Source organism: Cnephaeus nilssonii (assembly GCF_951640355.1).
Source record: "Cnephaeus nilssonii genome assembly, chromosome: 1".
Classification (NCBI taxonomy): Eukaryota; Metazoa; Chordata; class Mammalia; order Chiroptera; family Vespertilionidae; genus Cnephaeus; species Cnephaeus nilssonii.
Window position 1 is genome coordinate 37,911,756 of NC_137072.1, and position 23,135 is coordinate 37,934,890.

Sequence of the window (23,135 nt, forward strand, 5' to 3'; positions counted from 1 at the left end):
GGGAGGGCAGTTAGGGGTGACCAGGCCGGCAGAGGAGGGAAGTTGGGGGTGACCGGGCCTGCAAGTAAGGGCAGTTGGGGGGGGACCCAGGCCTGCAGGGGAGGGCAGTTAGGGGTGACCAGGCCGGCAGAGGAGGGAAGTTGGGGGTAACCGGGCCTGCAAAGAAGGGCAGTTGGGGGGGACCCAGGCCTGCAGGGGAGGGCAGTTAGGGGTGACCAGGCCTGGGAGGGCAGTTAGGGGCAATCAGGCTGGCAGGGGAGCAGTTAGGCATCAATCAGGCTGGTAGGGGAGTGGTTAGGGGGTGATCAGGCTGGCAGGCAGAAGTGGTTAGGGGCAATCAGGAAGGCAGACAGGCTAGTAGTTGGGAGCCAGCAGTCCTGGATTGTGAATTTCGTGCACCAAGCCTCTAGTCTATAGTAATAAGCCTAATATGCTAATTAGACCAGACAGCCAAACTACCTTCTGGACGTCATTCCAGACATCCTTCCAGACAAAGCCACGGCAGCGGGGGCCATGGCAGAGGTGGTTAGGGGTGATCAGGCAGGCAGGCAGGCGGGCGGTTAGGATCCAGGGGTCCTGGATTGTGAGAGGGATGTCCTGGATTGTGAGAGGGTGCAGGCCAGGCTAAGCCCTCCCCCCACTAACTCTATGCACAAATTTCATGCACTGGGCCTCTAGTTAAACTCTAAGACACTGAAGAACAAAACTGAAGAAGATACAAATTAATGGAGGCATATACTGTACTCATTGATAAGAAGAATTAAGATTGTTAAAATGTTCATACTACCCAAAGAAATCCACAGATTCAAAACACCAATGGCATTATTCACAGAACTGGAAGAAATAATCCTAAAGTTTATATGGAACCACAAAATACCCTGAATAGCCAGAGCAATCTTGAGAAAGAAAAACAAAGTTGGACATATCATGCTACATGATAGCAAACTATACAAGGTCATAGTCCTTGAAATAGTATGGTACTCACCAACAAAACAAAAAGAGAGCCCAGTGTATGGGAGAACATATTTGGCAATGATACATCTGATAAAGGGTAAACACCCAAAATATATAAGGAACTCATACAACTTAACAAAAGAAAGACAAACAATCCATAAAAAAATGGGCAAAGGACCTAAATAGACACTTCTCCAAAGAGGACATACAGATGGCCAAGAGACATATGAAAAAAAATAAAAAATCCTCCAAGTCACTTTTGATCAGAGATATGCAAATTAGGACCACAATGAGGTATCACCTCACACCTGTCAGAATGGCTATCATCAACAAATCAAGGAATGACAAGTGCTGGTGAGGATGTGGAGAAAAGGTAACCCTACTACACTGCTGGTGGGAATGCAGACTGGTGCAACCATTATGGAAAACAGTATAGAGTTTCCTCAAAAACTTAAATATGAAACTGCCATTTGACCCAGTGATCCCACTTCTAGCAATATATCCTAAGAAACCCAAATCACCAATCAGAAAGAATGTATGCACCCCTATGTTCATAGCAACACAATTTACAATAGTTAAGATCAGCAGATGAATGGATAAAAAAGCTGTGGTACATTTATACCATGGAATACTATGCAGCAGTAAAAAGGAAGAAGCTCTTACACTTTGAGACAGCATAGAGGGACCTGGAGAGTATCATGCTAAGTGAAATAAGCCAGAGAAAGACAAGTATCACATGATTACAGTCTTATGTGGAATCTAAGTAACAAAATTATCTGATGAACGGAGTGGATCCAGAGACATAGAAGTGTGGTACAGAGTGTGGAATCTCAGAAGGAAGGCAGGGGAGGGTGGGTGGCTGGGAGATAATCAACCAAAGACCTTGTATGCATATATGTATAACCCATGGACACAGACAAAGGGTGCTGAAGGCCTGGAGCAGAGAAATGGGCTGGAGGGGGTCAATGGGGGAAAAAGGAGGACATATGTAATACTTTCAGCAATAAAGAATTATAAAAAAAATAATGCAAAGAATACTGGCATAAAAACAGACATACAGATCAAAGGAGCAGAATAGAGAGCCCAGAAATAAACCCACACCTATGTGGTCAATTAATCATGACAAAGAAGGCAAGTCTACACAATGAGGTAAAGACAGTCTCTTCAATATATGATGTTGGGCCCTAGCTGGTTTGGCTCAGTGGTTACAGGGTCAGGTTCAATTCCAGTCAAGGGCATGTACCCCAGTTTCAGGCTCTATCCTCACCCCCGTGGGAGCACGTGCAGGAGGCAACCAATTGATGTATCTCTCTCACATCCATGCTTCTCTCTCTCTGTTTCTTCCCTTCCCTTCCACTCTCTCTAAAAAAATCAATAGAAAAATATCCTCAGGTGAGGATTAACAACAACAACAAAGTCATGTTGGGAAAATTAGACAGATACATGCAAAAAATGAAACAGACTTCTTTTTACACCATTATAGTCATGCTTATTGTTATAAACTCAAAATGTATTAACTTAAATGTAAGACCCAAAACCATAAAAGTCTTAGACAAAAATATCCTAGTTGAAAACAAAGGCAGTAAACTCTTTGACATTGCTCTTAGCAATATTTTATGCATATGTCTCCCCAGGCAAAGAAAACAAGAGAAAAATAAATAAATGGGATTATAAAATTTTTGCAAAGCAAAGGAAATCATCAACAAAATGAAAAGATAACCTACTAAATGGGAAAAGATATTCACCAGTGATACATCTGATAAGGGGCTAATATTCAAAATATATAAGGAATTCATACAATGTAACACCCAAAACACAAACAATCCAATTAGGAAATGGGCAGAAGACTTGAATAGACACTTCTTCAAAGAGGACATACAGATGACCAATAGCCATGAAAAGATGCTCTACATCACTAATCATCAGAAAAATGCAAATCAAAACTACAATGACATACTACATAACACCGTCAGAATGGCTATCTACAATAATAAAAGCATAATATGCTAATTAGACCAGACGTCCTTCCAGATGAAGCTGGGGCTGCGAGGGAAGCCTGGGTCCTGGGTGCCTGCCAGCAGCCAGAGGGAAGACCGAGTCCCGGGTGCCAGAGGGAAGACCGAGTCCCGGGTGCCAGAGGGAAGCTGGTGCCAGCAGCTGGGGGAAGGAAGGTCTACTCTAGCACAGATTTCATGCATCAGGCCTCTAGTCACTAATAAACCAACAAGTGCTGATGAGGTTGGGAAGAGAAGGGAACCCTTGTGCACTATTGGGAATGTAAATTGGTGCAACCACTATGGAAAACAATATGGAGGTTCCTCAAAAAGTTAAATATAGAACTACCATATGCTCCAACAATTCCACTTCTGGGTATTCATCTGAAGAAACCCAAAACACTAACCCAAAAAGACATATGCACCCCTATGTTCAGTTGTAGCATTATTTACAATAGCCAAGATATAGAAGGAACCTAAGTGCCCATTGATAGAGAAAAGGATAACAAAGATGTGGTACAGGGGGGATAAATGATGGTGGAAGGAAACTTGACTTGGGGTGGTGAACACAAAATACAATACACAGATGATGTATTATAGAATTGCCCATCTGAAACCTATATAATTTTATTAATCAGTCACCCCAAAAATTCAATAAAAAATAAACATAAATAAAAATTAAAAAGTTGTGGTATCTATATATATAAAAGCCTAAGCGACTGTTATGACCAAATGGCCGGAACGACTGGTCGACCAGTTGCTGTGATGTGCACTGACCACCAGGGGGCAGATGCTCAATGGAGGAGCTGTCCCCTGGTGGTCAGTGCGCTCCCACAGCAGGAGCACCGCTCAGCCAGAAGCTGGGCTCACTGCTGGTGAGCACAGCTGCAGCAGCGGGAGCCTCTCCCTCTTCCGTGGCAGCACTACCAAGCGGCATGGAATGAGTGGCAGCAGCACAGCGCCCGGCCCTGGATAGGGCTCCTCCCCAGCCACCTGCTGCTTTGGCACTGCTACATCCCTTGGGGGATGTCGGACTGCAGGTTTCACCCAATCCCTGCAGGCCTGGCAGGGATCACCCGAAACCTGCAGTCCAACATTCCCTGAGGTGTCCTGGATTGCAAGAGGGCACAGGCCAGGATGAGGGATCCCACATGTGCATGAATCTGTGCACCGGGCCTCTAGTATATATACAATGGAATATTATTCAACCATAAAAAAGACTGGAATCTTGTCATTTGTGACAACATGGATGGACCTAGAGGGTATGATGCTAAGTGAAATAAGTCAGACAGAGAAAGACAAATACCATATGATTTGACTTATATGTGGAATCTAAAAAACAAAATAAGTGAACAAGCTAAACAAAAACAAACTCATAGATACAGAGAACATTTTTATTGTTTTGTGGGATAGGAGGAAGGCTGGGAGATGGGTGAAAAAGATGAAGGGATTAAGAAGTACAAATTGCCAGTTATAAAAATGGTCATGGAGATGTCATGTACAGCACAGGGAATAATATTGCAATAACTATGTATCGTGTCAGTTTGTAATAGGTTTATCAGGGTGATCATTTTTAAGTTATATAAATGTCTAACCACTATGTTGTACACCTGAAACTAATATAATATTTTATGTCAATTATGATTGAAAAAAAATTTAATTAAAAATAAATCACAGGCAACAAAAGTCTTAAAATCTGACGGTCAGGTTCAGTACCCAAACATTGGACAGGCATACAGCCAACAGCTCTAGCCCCATCAAATTACCAACATTCAAACCAACCAATACAGATTTGGCCTTTGGTTTAATGCAGGTTTCTGGAACTCAGAATTACTGACATTTAGGCAAGATAATTCTTTGTTGGGGGGCTGTCCTGTGCATTGTGGGATGTTACGCAGCATCCCTGGCCTCCACCCTTCGTAATAGGACATCAAAATGTCTCCAGCCAGGCCGGTGTTGCTCAGTGGTTGATTCCTGGTCAGGGCACAATCTGGAGTTGCAGGCTCAGTCCCTAGTAGGGGGCATGCAGGAGGCAGCCAATCAATGACTCTCTCATCATTGATGTTTCTATCCCTGTCTCCCTCTCCCTCCCTGAAATCAATAAAAACATAAAAAAAGTCTCCAGAATTTTTTTTTTTTTTGCGGGGGGGGGGGGGGGGTGGTTGATGTGGGATTTGAGCTCTCTTCCCAGCCCTGCTATGATGAACAGTAACACAGAAAGTAAACTGTCCAGGAGGACAAGTCAGTTCTTTTAACCATAAAATAACTGAAATGACTTCCTTCCCTTCCCTGCACACACCGCAAAGTCATCATGAAGACCAAGTGCGTCCTGGGGGGAGGGATCTCCAGCTCAGCACGGCCGCAGCATCACTGGGGAGGGCCACAGACCCTGAAGCGGCAGCAGCCAGGGCAATCAAAGGTTTCCGGGGGAGCATGCTGTACACCACAAGTCTAAGTAAATTCGTCTTCAGCAAAGCTGAAAACGTTCTGTTAATTATAACAGAAGCTGACCTGAGGGTGCGCCAACCCCCAAGAGATTTTTAAAGCCACGTTCACATGTTAGGAATTGCCATCAGGGAGGTGTGGAGTCTTCTCTCCAGTTCAAAGGCAGAATGCAATGCCCTCTCCTCCCCCAAATAAAATAAAAGGGCAGAGGAAGCTGGGCACATGCATGCACGCTCCTCAGCAGAAGCAGAACAGTCATCTGAGTGCAAACTCAAACATCAAAGGGAGGAGAGCCAGCAACGTGATGCCTGTGGCCCTGTGTCTCATGTGCTCATTCCACATCAGTGAACAGGAGACAGCGGCTGCCCGGCCAGGGCCTGGACGGACATCCACAAGGGCAATTTGACCCTCAACACATCCAAGTGGAAAATGACAGAACAATAGTCTGGGACTGCTTTGATGGGACCCACCGTTTTAATACAACCCCGAACCCACAGAACCACAATGTAGAAAAGCAAACCAAAGCGTGGGAGGAAACATCTTTGCAGCAAACGATAAACAAACGGTTATTCAGACCAATGAGCAGAGACCACGGGAGTCACATCACAAAAGGAGAAAAGGACTTTAGTACACAGCCACTCCAGTGAGTCGGAGGAGGGCCACACACACAGAACCAGTGGATTTGGTACCACTTTTAGAGGTCGCATGGGGGTGCTGAGTGGGCTGGAACAAGTTTCAGAAATTACTGGTGAGACACATCGGGACCCAGCATAAGGGCCGTGTCTTCCAATTCAGTCAGTGCCTTGGGATCACAATAATAATACAAAGCACAGAAGAGCCACACATGTTAATATGGATCTTGCTATGTTGTGATAGTCGAGAATTGGGCAGGGACCTAAATAGTCCAGTGTTTGGCAAAGGAACGAGCCAGTAAACGAAGGGCCAGGTAAATGTTGAGACATCAACGTGACAGAATATTATATAGGCATTTAAAGCAATAGTTGCGGGATGTACATGGCATATAGAAAACCATCAAAATGTAATGGTAGGTAGAAAATGTACTATACAAAATACCTTTGCTGTAATTTTAGTAATGTACATATTTCCTCCCTGTCTCTCCCATATATAACACTGGGAAGAATCAGCATAAAACACTAGCAGTGATACTGACGGAATTAAGTTATTTAAAAACATATTCTCTTCTTTCCTTTTTATAAGCTTTATTATGTTTTATAAATTTAAAACCTAAACATAAAGATAGTTTTCCTAGTAATTTTGGAAATAAATCATGTGCTCCAAACTATATTGGCACCTTCTACCCGAACACCACCCACCTCTACATCGCCAGGACTGCTGCTGGATTTCAGAGGCCTCCGTTTGAAGAAAACAGATAAACAGAAGGAACTGGGCTTTACATTAAGGGTGAAAAGCTCAAAGCGGTCACTTCATCCCAATTATCTTAATGTGTATTCAAATTCAATCCCATTTTAAGTGACTCTACATATATCACTTCTATAAGGAATTAGAGCTACAGATACAACCAGTTTGAGATCATTAATCTTGCAAGACCAGTTGACATCAAAATGGAATTTCGTGCCCGTCTCATCTCCTTCCACCCCTTGCTCCCCAACACAGTTTGCCGACCACAGATCTCACAGAGGCACATCTGGACCAGGCAGCACATCCTCCCGGGTAAGCTCTGGTGGGACTGGGCTCCCTTGCTGGCCCCGAGCATGCAGTCACTGCTGGCCCTGGTTTCAGTCAGCAGAGCCCGACCCCAGCAGGTGTGAGAGCTCTGGGGGAGTGCGAGGCACAGACACCTGGGGGCCAGAGAAAGCAGGGCTGCCGTGGGACACTGACCTCATAGATGAAGTACACCTTGGCCCCCGTGTAGATCCCCATGCGCACGACGGCACGGACAGCGGCATTCATACCTGGCAAGGACAGGACAGCAGTTAGAGGAGAGACAGGCATGCACTGGCCGCGACCACAGGGAAACGTGACCTCTCAGAAGGCTCCTGGATGAAAGATGGGCCTGACACATTGCATCCGAGATAGCATCAGGATCTTGGGGAAACGCAGAGCAGACGGCTGGGCATTTGCGAGCTCATCCACAGATGAACATCCTTACGTCCTTGGAGAAGCGCCTGGCGCACGTTTAATTAGAGTAGCTCTGCTCAGCCACCAGCTGCCTTGATTCCCTACAAACCTGCAGGCAACTCCTTCCAGTTACAAAACAACACCACAAGGGACAGGTGTTTATTTATAGTTTGCCAAGTTCAAAGAAAATAGTACTGAAAAGGACCAGCAGTCTGGGATTTGAGGAGGAGGTGAAAAATAGACAATTTCATCACCAGCGTAAAAAAAATTTCATTAGTGGCCTTAAATACAAAACAAGTCATGCCATTTTATGAAAAGAAATATTAAACCAATATCCTATATAATAAAAGGCTAATATGCAAATTGACCGAACAGTGGCTATGATGTGCACTGACCACCAGGGGGCAGATGCTCAATGCAGGAACTGCCCCCTGGTGGTCAGTGTGCTCCCACAGGGGGAGCGCAGCTCAGCCAGAAGCCGGGCTCATGGCTGGTGAGCACAGCAGTGCTGGTGGAAGCCTCTCCCGCTTCCATGGCAGCACTAAGGATGTCCGACTGCCAGCTTAGGCCCGCTCCCCGCAGCCATCAGTCAGACATCCCCTGAGGGCTCCCAGACTGCGAGAGGGTGAAGGCTGGGTTGAGGGACCCTCCCCAACACCCCCCCCCAGTGCACAAATTTCGTGCACCAGGCCTCTAGTTCTATAAATAACACCTGATCAAGATAAACCTGGGACAGGAAAGAGATGCCCCGCCCCCAGCTCACACCTGTGTAGGTTTATGGCATCTACGTGCTGAGGCTCACATCTCCCTGCTCACAGGGTCAGGTGTGCATGGAGCCTCCTCAACCCTCAGACCTGACCTGATAAACAAGCCCTCAGGGTCCCTCCCAACAGGCTTCCTGAGTCTAGGCCTGTATTCTGCTGTGGCCACTATCACTGGCAAATTAACCACCCAATGCTACACGACACCAATGCTTCATCTCAGGGGAGAGATTCCCAAGGTTGACATCCCTACCCCCTTCCTGAAGGGGGAAGGGAGGAGGTAGGGAGAACTTCATAAAGGCAGGATAAAGAACGATAGACAAATTGGGGGTTTTAGAAGTGGATAAGAAATGCCAGGAGTGAAACTGTGACAAGGGGGACATGATCCAGAGGTGAGCCCAGGGGATCCCTGTGCAATAAAAGCCTGCCCAAGGCTGACCTCTGTCCTACACGGTCTGAACAATTTTCACGTCAACTCCTTGGCTTCAGTCTCCCCCTGCCTCTTGGGGTGAAGCTGTGCTCACGGAGAAATGGCCTATCACCCCTCCGCCAGCAGCGGCCCCAGGGGTTTCCCAGGCAGGGGAGGACCCTGAGCACCGCCCTCTCCCCAAGCTCCCAGGAGGTGAATGGCACTCTGAGCAGTAGGACCCAGCCTCACAGGCTTTATTCACTCCCTAGGTCCTGTGATTTAGTAAAACCAGCTGGCCTTTCCCCCAGCTGGGAGCTAGCAGCCTCCTGCTTGGGCCTGAGGGGTGTCCTCTGCTCAGAGCAGGGAAAACGGAGCTTAGTGCCCCAGCAGCGGGGCTGATGCACAAGGCAGCCTCAGGGGCCTGGGTGCTCCTGGGAAGACAGGGAGGTAGGGCTCTGAGCAGATGAACGGATAGCCACATGAGCAAAATTAATAAACGGCGAAGAGAAGCTGGTGTGCAAACCTTGGTCTTCATTTTATTTTATCTTAAAATATGACCTAATTCCCCCTAGGTCAGTGGTCAGCAAACTGCAGCTCGCGAGCCACATGCGGCTCTTGGGCCCCTTGAGTGTGGCTCTTCCACAAAATACCACGTGCGGGCGCACACGTACAGTGCGATTGAAACTTCGTGGCCCATGCGCAGAAGTCAGTTTTCGGCTCTCAAAAGAAATTTCAATTGTTGTACTGTTGATATTTGGCTCTGTTGACTAATGAGTTTGCCGACCACTGCCCTAAGGCAATGGCTGTGCATTAGAATCACCAAAGGGAACTTTAAGAAAAAACTGCCCTTCCAGTTTTGTTGTTTGGGGTGGGGCCTACTCGGTTAGTCAGCTCTCCTTTTCAACTGGGTGCACAGCTGGGACCCAAACTGCTGCAGGGGCTGGGCCCTACAGGTGGCTGCCTTCCGAGGAGCACCCTGGAGGACAAACACCAAGGAACACAGAGAAAGCCAGTTTTCACCCGTGGCCTCTCACACACAAGGCCGGGATCCAGACACGGGCCCCTGCACTGGGGTCTGGCAGCCTGCTGGGTGAGCAGGGCCAGGTTCTGGTTTCACTGTTTTGCAGAGCACTATCCTGGGGCTCAGCTGTCATCTGCTCAGAACAGGCAGTTCGGGGCCTTTCACTCTGCACTCAGACTGCTTTTTCAGTAACAGCTCCACGCAGTCGGGTCCATTCATTCTGCTTTTGTTTTGGTTTTTATAGCCAGACCTGGGAATTAAAACAACTTTCATAATCATTTCCATGGGACAATGCAATCCTGCCAGTGAGTAAGAATCTTAATATTTGGAAAGTAATGTCCTCCTCATTTGCAAAAATTTAAACCCCAGTCCTCAGGGGATGTACAAAACTGTGATGGGAACCAAAAATAAAGTTAGGGAGGAGTTAAGTGGGAAGTGTGTGGTAATTACTTTAGATACAACAGAAAGAGTACATTGTTAGATTGTTTTCTTTTTTTTTTTAATTTATATTATTGTTGAAAGTATTACATATGTCTCCTTTTTCCCCCAATGAACTCTCCCCGCCCGCTCCTGCCCCCAGCACATGCCCTCACCCCCCTACTGTCTGTGTCCATTGGTTATTCTTGACATTACCTATTAACAGCTTCTTGCTAAACCATCATGCAGGTAAGCTAGTCACTAAGTGATTTCTTCCTTGAATCAGGGAGTGGAGTGGCTCCAGGTTTCCAAATGCTTCCTAAGATTCTGTTCTGGTGAAATGCAAACTTTGAGAAAATTGTAAGAAACAAGGAATGTGTAGATTCTGATAAAATAACTGGGATTCATTCTTTCATTTCCTATGTGATCTGAAGAGTATGAGAAACCTCCTTACGGATCCCATTTAGCCATGTTCCCTGCTTATTTCTCAGTACTTATAACCCTTTCCCAATTCATTTTGATCTTTAATTTCCTTTTGGAAAAATAAAGTCAGGTTGCTCAGCCCTCCTACTGGTTTCTTCCCGAATTCACATGGTTTTCATCTTTATACCAAAGCAAAGGTGTGGGATATGTTAGAAAACAAACTTAAAACACACCTAAACTAGCACTTGCTACTAGAGTTCTCCATAAAGGTTCCCCCTTTAATGATTTAAGGATTGACAGGAAAAAAAAAAATCCTAAGGAGAACAGTGTAATGATGTTAGCTCCCCATGGATCAAAGTTACCAAGTTGGGAGTGTCTCTGATTCATGAACGATCCAAATTGCTGGGTCTTGTGTTCAAAGTCTGCAGAAAACTTAGATAAATTCCTAGGGGGTTATCCATCCATCCATCCATCCATCCGTCCATCCGTCCGTCCGTCCGTGCACCCAAGATGCAAGGGGTGTCTTCTCTGGGCCAGGCACTGCTGCCTGTGTCATTGAGAAATTCGGGGAAGCTCCAGGCCCTGGTGGGGCTGGTCCTGGCTGCTAACAATAACAGGATAAACACGACACCCGGGGTGGAGGGGGGTCAGGGGAAGAATAAAACGCAGAGCAGGGCTGGGGGACTGGAGTGTGGGGTGCAGAGAGGGGCTGCAACTGTCCGCCAGGAGCTAGTGCTGGCCTCCGGCCTCCAGGAGAAGTGCTTTTCGGGGAATCAGAGAAGTGAGGGAGGCAGCCAAGCGGACATCTGGAAAAGCGGCTCCAGGCCTGGCAAGCGGTGGGGGAAGCGTGCCTGCCGTGCTGCGTCCCAGCCTCCGCTGCAGATGGGAGACCACGGCCAGCAGTCCCTCCGTGTTATTCCAACGTAAACAGTCAACAGGGACCCTCTACACAGGAGCGCATTGTGCCAGAACCTCGCTGTGGAGTGAGCCTGAATGTCAAAGGCTCAGCATGGGAAAAAATAAGGTGAACTATCTAAATACTCTTTATGTGGACTCTGGATGGAAATATTGGGTTGGCTAAAATATACATTTAAAATTCATGTCACCTGCTTCTTCTGCTTCTTGTTTAATGTGGTGCGTCACACACAGAACAGGGGCCCCTGCCCAAGCCTCCTTTCCACTGCGCAGGGGCTCCGACCTGCCCTTTCGCCGCAAGTTCTGTGTCAGGCCTGCCACATGCATTAGCACAGAGCTCCTCCTGAAAGGCGAGACTATTCCACTCCATGTACCCTGTGTGGCCTGTCTCCTGTGGCTGTTCCCCCTTGGTAAGCAGATAAGCACTGCTGTAAACAATGTCCTTTGACCAACCCTATCTGCCTCCACCTCCGTTCACCCCCTACTCTGCATTGCTTCCTGCTGCACAGGGAGCCCGATCAGAGGCCAGACCCTCCATTTACAAACCCATCCCATGCTCCTTGGTCCCCTCCTCCATGCGGAGGGGGCCCCCCGCCAGGTGCCCAGCCCCACCCCTGAAACCCTCCACCCAAGGCCCAATCCTGCTCCTCCTGAGATCCTAAACTTGGCCCCTCCTCTCCATCCTCCCCCTCCATAAAACCACCCCTAGGAGAGGCAGCCAGTGCCTCCAGGTGGCTTCCAGGTCACACAGACTGAATCCAAAGTCCTCCCCACCTGCCGCTCCCCAGGAACCTTGCCCATCTGGCTCTGACCTCTTCCGTGAAAGCCCCTGCAGGCTTCCCCTGCCGCCTCCCCAGGCGGCCTCCTGCCGCCACTGCCCCAGGTCAGATGGAGGGTCCCTGACACAGGCTGCCCTGGGCGCTCCAAGGACCAGGGCTTCCCCCAAGTCTGCCTCCTTCCCATGTTCATCTGCCCCCAGGTCACACAGCCACTGCCCCAGAGGAGGGCCGAGGTCTGCCTTCACCTAGGAGGCCATTGCTAATTCGTGGAACAGTTCAATGAAAACAGACCTGGGATGTTAAAGCAGAGCTGAAAAGATGGGGAGGATTGGCGGCACGGGTTACCCCAGGGCACCCTCCCCCACATCATGTAAGCCAGGGGTGGGGAACATCCAGCCCGCGGGCCCTGTAAGGCCTGAGAAATCATGTGGTCTGGCCCAGCCAATGCATTAGGGGTGAGTTAAGTAAATGTTTGACCAAACGTAGCAGGCTAATTTTTAAGTAGATGATTTTGTGTGTCCCACGAATGATGTTATAAATATCCAAATGGCCCTTGGCAGAAAAAAGGTTCCCCACCCCTGATCTAAGCAAGAGAAACTTCTGACCCCATTGATGACTTGTTTCCACCTTTCTATAGACAGGGTCCTATATTACAATCCAGTCAAACTCCTGGTCAAAGAACCGTCGCAGAAAACTGCTGGAGGTGTCTGAGCTGCCTGGGTTTCTAAACGCCCCGTGGACCCAGGACTGAAGCCTGGTCCTCAGCTGACCAGGGGGACCAGCAGCTGGAGTGGATTCTCAGGCCTCCCTAGACCTTCTAAATCACAGTCTGCACCTCAGCCAGGCCGCATCAAGGACAGAGAGGAGGCTGTGGACCCCGGGGCATCAGGGCCAGAGGCAGAGCAGTGACATGCTTTTCTCCTTTGCACTTTCTCCTTGTCCTTCGAGTCTTCCTGTGGCCTTAAGCCTTTCACTGAGAAGGGGAACAGGAAGGGGGAGGGGAGGAAGGAGATAAGAGTTGAGTGACTCCACTTTCATTTTCCAAATGAAACAATGTAAGACCCCGTCTCACTGCTGGCAGAGAGAAGCTCCGGGCACCGCTCCGCAGCAGCTTGGCCGCCTCTTCCCTCCTGACAAGCACAAGGACTGTAATCCCCAACATGCTAAGTGTCCAGGGAAGACACATGGGATAAAGGGGCCTGCTGGCAGACACTTTGTCACAAATAAAAACACAGCACCCTACAAGCTGGGTGAAAAGAGTAACTGGAAAAGTGACTCAACTACTTCCTTAACACATGGTCACCTGTTCTTTATCCCGACACCTTCTCAGCACATTACAGTCGTAGTGGATGGACCATGCTGTGTTCTGATGTCTGCCTTTAGAATGGCTTTGCCCTATCTTCATGCCTCTAATTATAATTGCTTCTGACAGCCCAGTGGATGGGTGCATCATATTCAAATGGCCCCAATTCTCCCTGATGAAAGGTTTGAAACAAGGGGAAAAACATGCTTTTTGAAGATGACAAAATGTCACACAACAGTGTTTGCATCTGTAGACAACTAAGCAATTGCACAGACTTCCCACAGTACACATGAGGTTAACACTAGCATTTTAACACTCTGCCTCCCAGACCCAATCACTTTTGTTAAGTTATCATACTATAAACAGAAAAGATCCCCCAAGGCCTGGCTGGCAGGGCTCAGTGGTTGAGCATTGACCTGGGAGCCAGGAGGTCATGGGTTCGGTTCCCTGTCAGGCCATATGCCTGGAGTGTGGGCTCTATCCCCAGTGTGGGGCATGCAGGAGGCAGCCCATTAATGATTCTCTGTCATCATTGATGTTTCTATGTCTCTCTGCCTCTCTGAAATCAATAAAAATATATTTTAAAAAAAGAAAAAGAAAAGAAAAGACCCCCCTGACAGAATGTACAGAATTCCAGGATAGTAAGGGGCTAGAGCTGTGAGGCGAGATGCCCACTGTTCTCAATTGCCCTTTGCGTCTTACTGGGCTCTAATGCCCGCACAGTTCAGGGCCAGCACAGAAGGAATCCCCCAAGCAGGACACCAAAGCAATGTTCAAGAAATCCACATTCAGTGAAGGTCAACTAGGTGCCTGGGCCCTATCCACAGTACCTCACATTTCTGACTGCAAATCTCCATTCGTTCACTGTCCCCAGACATTACTCAGGAGATGAAAGAGTGCTTCGGATTAGTGGAGATTTAGTTAATTGACATGACTTCATGAGAAAAGAAAACAGCTAGAATGCCTAGAGGAAGGAATTGGTCCACACTTCTTAGTGAGCTGCCAACCCTTGTGCTGGGCACCAGAAAGGCACTGGGGAATTGCCCTGGGGAATGGCACCCGTGCCTGGCCCCCCATTTCCACTGCATCCCTACTGCTTAGCAGATGACATCTCAAACTTCTGAGATGTACAAAGTACACTCAGTTCATCTCAAAGCTCCCTTGCTCACGTGTCAAATGAGGATGAGTTAGAACGTGAAGCATTAGCACCTGCCACATAGCAATGGCCACTAAATGTTAGCTATTCGTACCATTAATGGGAAGACGTACATAGACTCGATTTACGTGAGTGCTATTTACTCTGCCACGGGCAAAAAAGGACTCAGCCTTGTGTTCACTCTGCCCTTAGGGTCCACTCCATTGCTCAGAACTCTCAGCCCTACCAGCCCCTCCAGAAGATGATGAGTCATTTTTGGTGTGTGACACAATCTTGCTTGAGGGTGGGTACTGAGTCATGATTATGTCTGTCCCTTTGGCAATGTGGAACTTATTTTAGGTTAAAATAAAAATCAGTTTAAGTCTGCAGATTCCTTGTGATAACAGAAGAAACCCAAGTAATGAAAAAAAATAGTTAGCTTTAGAAATACTCTTCCCTAATGGGTGGGGCTAGGGAGTCAGGAATATAGATGGGGGGTGTATGGTGTGTTTTTTTAATAGATTATATAATGCAAATTCCATTGGGAATCAAAAGCATTTCATCACTTTGGAATCAAGGGTTATATCACTCCAGCCACTCTCACTGTATTTTAGAGTGGTTGCTGTCACTGTAAAAAGGCATTTTCTGAGAAAGCTCCCTTCAGAGCACCATGGCCTGGAAAGCATTTAGATTGAGGTCTTGTAAAACTTAGCTTAAATCCTGCCACTGCCATTTAAAAGCCGTATAACCTTAGCTAAGTCAATTATCTCACTGTGGGTCTTTGTCCCCACCTCCAAAATGAAGACACATATGTCTTGGAGCCATGTAAGTAGGCCTGGAGATAAGACCTGTACAACTCTTAATATATACAACGTGCCAATACACAGAAGCTATAGTCACTTCAACATAAAATTTTACCATAACTTCACATCTGATCAGAACATTACCAGGAAATGAAGGCATGAGTATGCTCTTTTTGATTTACAGCTATGAGCAAAATTCTTCTATCTCAGAGGAAATCCAACACTAATCTAACTTAAAATCAAGATAAAGTGGTGAAATGGTGGGCAGCCCAAAACATCTCTGGGAATAACCTACTCTAAGGGTCTGTAAATCTGCCGCTGCCAAGACCAGACCCTCTGAGCACGTCTCCCCTGAGCTTTCTCAGAAAGAAATGCTCCCAAACACTCAGGCAGATCCAACATGGACTCAAAATAGGACATCTGGCGTTTTGCATGAAGTCCAAGAAAAAAACAGTCAACAGCTACAGCTCTGCCTGGAAGGGAGAGGGAGGGCATACAAGCGGCCACGGTGGGTTGTCAGGAATGCAGGAATGTAGGGCAGCCCAGATGTGCCAGGTGAGAGCATCAGGACATCAAAGAGGATGCTACCCACTGAGGTGAGAACTGCCATCTCCTACTAACCTGACAGGACACCAACCAAACAACCTTCTCTTAGAATTTTTGTTTTCAAAGTACACTTTTCATGGAGAAGGGGTGTGGACTAACTGAAAGAGTTCTTTTATAACTGCTCACAGGTGGCAGGGCCAGGATGAGTAACAGAGAAAATGCTGATTCTGTCTATCGCACCATTATCCTGAGTGCCTATATGCCAACTACCAGGCAGTTATGCCAATTTTTGGACAAGGATTCAAAAGAAATATATATATATATATATATATATATATATATATATATATATATATATATATATATTTATTTATTTATTTTCCCCAACAGATATAGCACCTTAATTATAAAATAACCTTGAAACGCTGACCTTGAAGCCTGGAGGCATAAGGCCAGTTCCCCTTCCTGTGCCAACGTTTTATGCTCTTTGGAGGGGCAGGATGCCATTCATTTAAGATGCTTCCTCATTTGTGCTAGCATCTGCAGGCACACGTGCTTTTGACAGGGAAGCCACTCTCAGCCCCACCAGGACCCCAGCCGACCCCCGCCTGGCACATCTTCTGGTGTTCATTTAAGTAACGTGGGCGATGTCCTCGATTTCACTCCGCCATTTCCTCAATCCCGGCCTCTGCTATATCGCAACATTTTCTTTCTCTGGAATGTTGATAACCTGAGTCATTTTACTAGGAGATCAAATCAGAACAGCCCAGCTTCCCTGGGAGGCAAAGGCGTGGGCCTGTGGGGCGGGGCGGGGGGGGGGGGCGATGACTGACGCCGCGACAGACACGTTCAAGAGGACTGGGAGGGTCTGGCCTGGGACCGGCGCTCTGGGGATGCTGCGCGCCAGGTGCCTAGGGGCCAAGGGCGCAGGGCACAGGGACAGCGACAGGCCAAGCATCACGTACGCGCGCGCCAAGGGCGCCAACCGGCAGCACCCGAGCCAGCCACGCCCGGCTCAAGGGCAAAGGGAAGGTCGAGAGGAGGGTGGGCACAGGCTAGGACGCCAGAACCTTAACCCAAGCCTCCCTCCACTTTGTGTGTGGCCTCCAAACAGGTGGAAACGAGGCCGCAGAGTCTTTAAAATAATCTGGGGGCTGGCGAGGAGGGGGAAAAACAAACACCAGCTACCGGACGCGTCGCCGCCTGCGTGGTCGGTAAGGCTCCGGGTCCGCATCCGCCTGGAAAACGCCCATCCACTTCCTAGCGGTTGGCTGCGCCACCCAGGGATTTGCCTAGATATGGAAAACCCACTCACTCCCTGGGAACCCCTGCGCCCCCACGTGCACCCAGCGCGACAGCCTGGGCGTGGCCGTGTCACTCCTTCCCCCATTATATTGAAATATTTTCTTGGTGCGGCCGCGGGCCTCGGACTCCTGTTCTTAGCTCCCCGAAATTCGCCTCCATGCTCATGATGGGGTGCCTGGAGTCCGCGCTCGGTGCTGGTGACGTCCCGGAGTCCCCGCTTCCGAATCCTTCCCCCAAAGAGAGGCTGGCGGGGAGGCCTAGTGACCCATTTTAGTTTTCGGTTTGGTCACGATCCGGAAGGGGAAAGGAGATTAGAGCAGCGGAAACCCCTTTTTAAAATCTCCCAGTGTAAATGTACAGTGTGCCCGACGCCTGGCAACCCCGGTCGGGGACCCCCGCGCCCGCGGACGCGTCCCGAAATCAGCCGCGGGGACCCCGCCCGCGCCGCGTAGGGGCGTGAGTCCTCAGGATGCGCTGTGGGTACCCGCTGTTTCCTCCACAGCACAGGGCGGGAGCCCTGGCATCGGAGGTGGCCGCCCTGTAACCCACCTTCAGGGGGCTTCCGGACCCATCCTACGAGTCGGATTTAGATGAACCACAAGGGCGGTCCAGACGACCCCGTCGCCAGTCTCAATTTTTAAAATAACGTGGAGGTGGAAAATTAATTGATCTTCCGGATGAAGGCTTGGGCTGCCATACCCTTCCCTTCGCGCCCCCGCAGTGACTTGGAGGCTGCACGTACCCAGTGGTTCCCGGGCACTGGGCTGCTCTCCCACATCTCCCTTCTCCCCGTACCCCAGTCGCTTGCCCGGGGTCTCCACATGTTCCCCCTGGTACCTCCATCCCCTCTCTCCAATGTCCCCCTCTGCCCCGGCCCGGGGAGGTGGTAGCGCACCTTGGGCATCCCCGCCGCTGGTCAGCACGCCGATGGCTTTGCCGGCTCCGGAGAGATGCTCCAGGAACGTTCGGAAGGAAACTCTGGGGGTCGAGGGGACAACACCGTGGTCCATGGCGAACAGGCCGGAGACCGCGCTGGGCCGGGTGCTAGGCAGCCAGTGCACCCCGCCCGCGGTGCCACCGCTCAGAACCGCTCGCTCCGCCCATTCCGCGCGCGCCAATCGGAAGCTAGGGGCGGGCACATGGGGCGGGGCCTGCGGAGGAGGCGCCGCGGGGCGGGGGGCGTGCGGCTCGGCAGGGCGCTATGCTGATGGCGCGGGGCGGGACGGGGTGCGCGATTGGTGGACGGGCTTCGGAGGTGCGGGAGCCCCGCAGGCGGAAAGAGCCCGGGTGTGTGAGTGGGGACCTTCCGAGAAGGGAAGCTTCGCATGTGGGAGGAGCCTCATAGGTAGGCGGGATCATTGCAATTGTGGGAGCCTTGCAGGTGGGTAGGAGCTCCACAGTACAGGTCCGCAGCCGGTGGGCGGGACTTCACGAGCGGGGTGGAGCATCGCAGGTTGGGGGCGTTGGTAACACCGCAGGTGGGAGGAGCAGGTAGGTGGGAGGTGGTAGGCGGGGAGTGGACCGCTGCAGGTGGGCGGAGCACCTCATTTGCGGGGAGCCCCGCAGGTGGGTGAGAGCCGCTTACTAAAGGGAAAGAACTCCAGCCTAGGCACGCGCCCTTATCCCTGCAGGATTCCTCGCCAGGTGGCGCTCGAAGCCACGGGAACCCTCTCGGTTCTTGGGCTGCCCCAGTTTTCCTCTCCAGTCTCAGGTCAAGAGGAAGGAGTCTGAACGGATGCTCTAGTTCCGTGGTCGGCAAACTGCGGCTCGCGAGCCACATGCGGCTCTTTGGCCCCTTGAGTGTGGCTCTTCCACAAAATACCACGGCCTGGGCGAGTCTATTTTGAAGAAGAGGCGTTAGAAGAAGTTTAAGTTTAAAAAATTTGGCTCTCAAAAGAAATTTCATTTGTTGTACTGTTAATATTTGGCTCTGTTGACTAATGAGTTTGCCGACCACTGCAGTTGGTGAGCAAACATAGGCATCTCTGCCGGCGATGACAAAGTCCTGACCCCTGTCACCCCAAGGGCCCTGTTGCGCCCTACCCCCTCCCGCCTGCACGGGGGACAAGAAGGAACATGACTGGAGAGGGGACCTTAGTGCCCGGCTTGGGTAGGAGGAAGGCAGGAAAGGCTGGCTGTGGAGATTAGACCTAAATTCCTACCTAAGGAAACCGAGTTCTTGAGCTGTCAGCTCAGCCCTGCTGGGAGCTCCATATCTAAGATACTTGCATCCAGTGATGAACAAGCTGACTGCGGAGATTAACCTCCTGCCAGTTACCTGCAGCTGACACCCAGACAGAACCCCTCAGGGGCGTGGCCTCAGGAAGCACCGTACTGGGGTGCAGTGACCCCAAGAGTTTCATATGAGGTCCCATTCATCTGCAGGTCACAGTGGAGATGGCACAACACCTGAGCCTGTGAGATGCGCAATACATGTTTGTTGAATGGATACAAGAGGGAAAGAGATTAAGAAAGGCCCTTCTCTCCACCTAGGAATCCTGTGATAGCAACACAATCAAGCTGTTCCAGACAGAAGGGGAGTGGGGTGCACAGACTTAGGTTGGGTGCTTGTGTAAATACGCTCCACCTCATCTTTCCATTCATGTCTCTGAGCATCAAAATTTTATTGTAAAAGAGAAAAAAAATGCCTGCCATGGACAAGCCTGGAAGTCTGATCTGTGCTGTAGGCCAGGATTAATGGAGAAATCCTGAACCCCTATGATTATGGAAATCACCTGACCTATCTTTTTCTGGCTCCACCAGAACCACCGAAGTCCAGTTTCCTGGAGTGCTGCCAGGGAATATGTATTTTTAACAAGCTCCCAGCTGTTCTGATGATTGCAGAGTCTGAGAGCAACTGGCTGATGAATTGAGCCCAGCAGGGCCAGTGATGCTGAAAAGGACACTGGGTGTTTTGACAATGGCACACAGGTGGCCTTTACTCTCCAAGGACAGGAGGCTCTAAGCACCTCCACTCAGAGGTCTCCAGTGCCTCCAGCCCAGAATCTGTGCTCTAGAATCATCCATCCCTTTCTAGAGCATACTACACTTGGAAAAGTTGGTGTACATTGAATTTTATCTTCTTAAGATACCTGTTTTTATAATTTAGAGGACTGGTCATTTGTCATCGAATTGTCTGTAATTTAGAATACGATAGATATGAGCTGAGGTCACACATGACAGTAAATGATGCAACTTATGATAAAAATACACACAGTTTTCAATTGCTGTTTCGGTTATAAAGGTAAATAAGTATTGACTTGAAGATACGTTCAGGAAAGGTTAATAAGAGGCAAGGTTAGAAATAATGGAGGCCTGTGTATGTGCATATATATATGTGTGTGTGTGTGTGTAAATAAATCTAGACATTTTTATTTCCTTTCTTTTGCTTATTACAAGAATTGTTTTTTCCTCCAGTGAACTAGTATTGTTTTGGTATAAAAATATTACAGTTAAATAAAAACAATAAAGTTTGAATTGTCAGACCCCAAAGTTATGACTGTTTTTACAAAAGATTTAAAAAAAAAAAAAAGCTAATCACACAGAGTTGTGGTTCAGATAGGAAATGTGTCATTCTGCCCAGACTAAGCTCATGAGCTCAGTTTCTCAGGAATAATATACAGAGATCTCAGCTAACATGGAAAGACAGAGCCATCTCTCTTTCCTTCTTCTTTTGCAATGCATGTATTTTAATAGTTCAACTAGAGGTATTTTAACTTGGGCCTTCAAAGAGAACTCTCTGATACCAGAGAGCAGAACTGCATGCCCGGTTAACTGTGCAGCTCACCTCAGTATGACATGATGCACCTTAATTCTCTATTGCTGCCTCACAAATTCCTGCAAACTTGTGTGGCTTATGCCAGCCCACACATATCACAGGAACAGTCACTCCAGGGGTCAGGAGTTCAGGTGGGCCTCGCTGGACACTCTGCTCAGGGTCTCACAAGTGTCTGCCCCCGGCCTGAAACTCATCAGGGGAAGGGAAGGTCTGCATGCACTCCTGTGCTGTGGGCAGGATTCATCGCCAGGGTTGCTGGACAGAGGGCCTCGCTCCTTCACCGGCTGCAGGCTTAAACTTGGTCTTTCACCTTGGCATTTTCCCTCGGTTCCAATCAGGAGCCAACTTTGAGCTAATCTGCAACCCCAGCTACATTTCCATCCCCCTTTTCCTCCCACTCCCTCTCCTTCTCCCCTAGATTTAGGGAAATACAAGAGTAAACATGCTAAACTAGGACATGCTGCCTTCAACCCACGCCTCCTGTGCAGTGAGCAGAGACAGGACCAGTGGGGGCACCAGGGTTCTCACAGGTGTTCTCTCTCCACACTGGTGACGCCCGCCTGCTTTTCCTCTCTTCTTCATGGATAGCTGTTCTCATTTATTTTTTGATTTGGCCAAGTATCTGTTGGTAGTAAAAAATAAAATATACTTTTGTTAACACCCCCCACACACACACCAAAATTAATGGAGTGCCTGCTGGGTAAGGGAAAAGACCTAGGATTTTGGTGTCGAGACCTGAGTTTGCTGGTCAAAGATGGAAAACTCCAGCCAATAACTTGAGCTAGAATATCACTCGAAATGTCTCCTGCTTTCTAGTGTCTTAGTGTTGCGGTCCCCACTTTCTTTATTCTGTGATGATGGTACAGCTTAACTTCTTACCTGTTCTGCTTCTACCATCTAGTCTCACATTTGGTATAAAAATACGTGAGTTTAGACCTGGTAAGGAGGCGGGCAACAGACTGAAGCAGTATTACTGTTAGCAAGGGAGCTAAATTGTTTTGGAAACAAAGTAATCGGTCACTAAAAACATGAAGATAATCCGTCCAGCTCTGAGAATGATTGAGGATTCAGTGAAATGCCAATATTCAATACTGTCAACAACATTAACTAAGCCAGCTCAACAGGGCCGCAGTCCTCACAGACATGGGGAGGAGGGTCGGCCCTGCGGGTGCCCAGTTGAATTCTCCCGTGAAGAGAACCTGGAAGATTCCAGCTCCAACTCCCCAACCCGACCCATGGGTCTCACAGCCAGCCCAGAGGCCTGGGAGGGAGAAGTCCCTTCTATGTCATTGCCTCACTTGACCTCGGCCTCTTTGGCTAAAACACGCTGCTTCCCAAGGCTCCGGACAGTGGAGCGGCACAGAGAAACCTTTGTCCCTGGCGCCTGGTTCTGGAGCAGGAGGCGCCCCTCTCTTCTCAGGTTGCTTGGTTACTGGTCTTCCACCTCCAAGCCAACATTTTGACCTCAGTGGAGGGCTCAGAAACTTTCTTTATAGGCTTATTCTCAGATTTGTTTTAAAGTCAAACAAACAAAAAGTTAAAGGACACATCCAAAGTAAGGTGAATATAATGTGAGTAGAAAGTTTAGATGCCAAGACAGCATGTACACGTATGCTAACAGTCAGCATGGCTTCTACACGCAGGCCAGGTTCTGCTCTGAGCTTCCTAGCACCCATCCCCCCCACACACAAAGGACATGCTAAGATTCTCCATAAGGACCCACTTTTGGTGAATGGGTTTTGCAGAGTTTTTTTTTCTTTTTTCTTCTCCTAAACTTCTAGTGATTTGGAATCATAAAAATAACACAACAGGATCTGTTAGGGGGAGTGTTGGCTTTTCCTGGTGGCAGAATAATAGGAAACCAATGCATAGATAAGAGGTCAGTTTGATATACGTGGAGGGAGCACAGAAGATGTTGTTGGATTATCTTAAGGGAGTTTTCTACCAAAGTGATAAATGGAGAGCGAGAGGAAGAGGAAGAAGGTAAAGGAGAGTGAGAGAGAGAGAGATGGAAAGAGGGAGGGAGAGAGAGAACATGAGGAATGAT

The 23,135-nt window shown here is 48.7% G+C and overlaps 1 protein-coding gene across 1 annotated transcript in view; it reads right to left on the reverse strand.

Moving 5' to 3' along the window:
• Positions 1–18,409, reverse strand: part of PFKP (phosphofructokinase, platelet) — a 61,871-nt gene extending 43,462 nt beyond the window's left edge. Inside the window, exons 1-2 of the mRNA XM_079766323.1 lie at positions 18,206–18,409; positions 7,254–7,327 (exon numbers count right to left, since the gene is read on the reverse strand). Of these exons, the coding sequence (XP_079622449.1) occupies positions 7,254–7,327; positions 18,206–18,320 (189 nt within the window). The 5' untranslated portion in view covers positions 18,321–18,409. The remainder of the gene's footprint in view (positions 1–7,253; positions 7,328–18,205) is intronic.
• Positions 18,410–23,135: the final 4,726 nt, after the last annotated feature.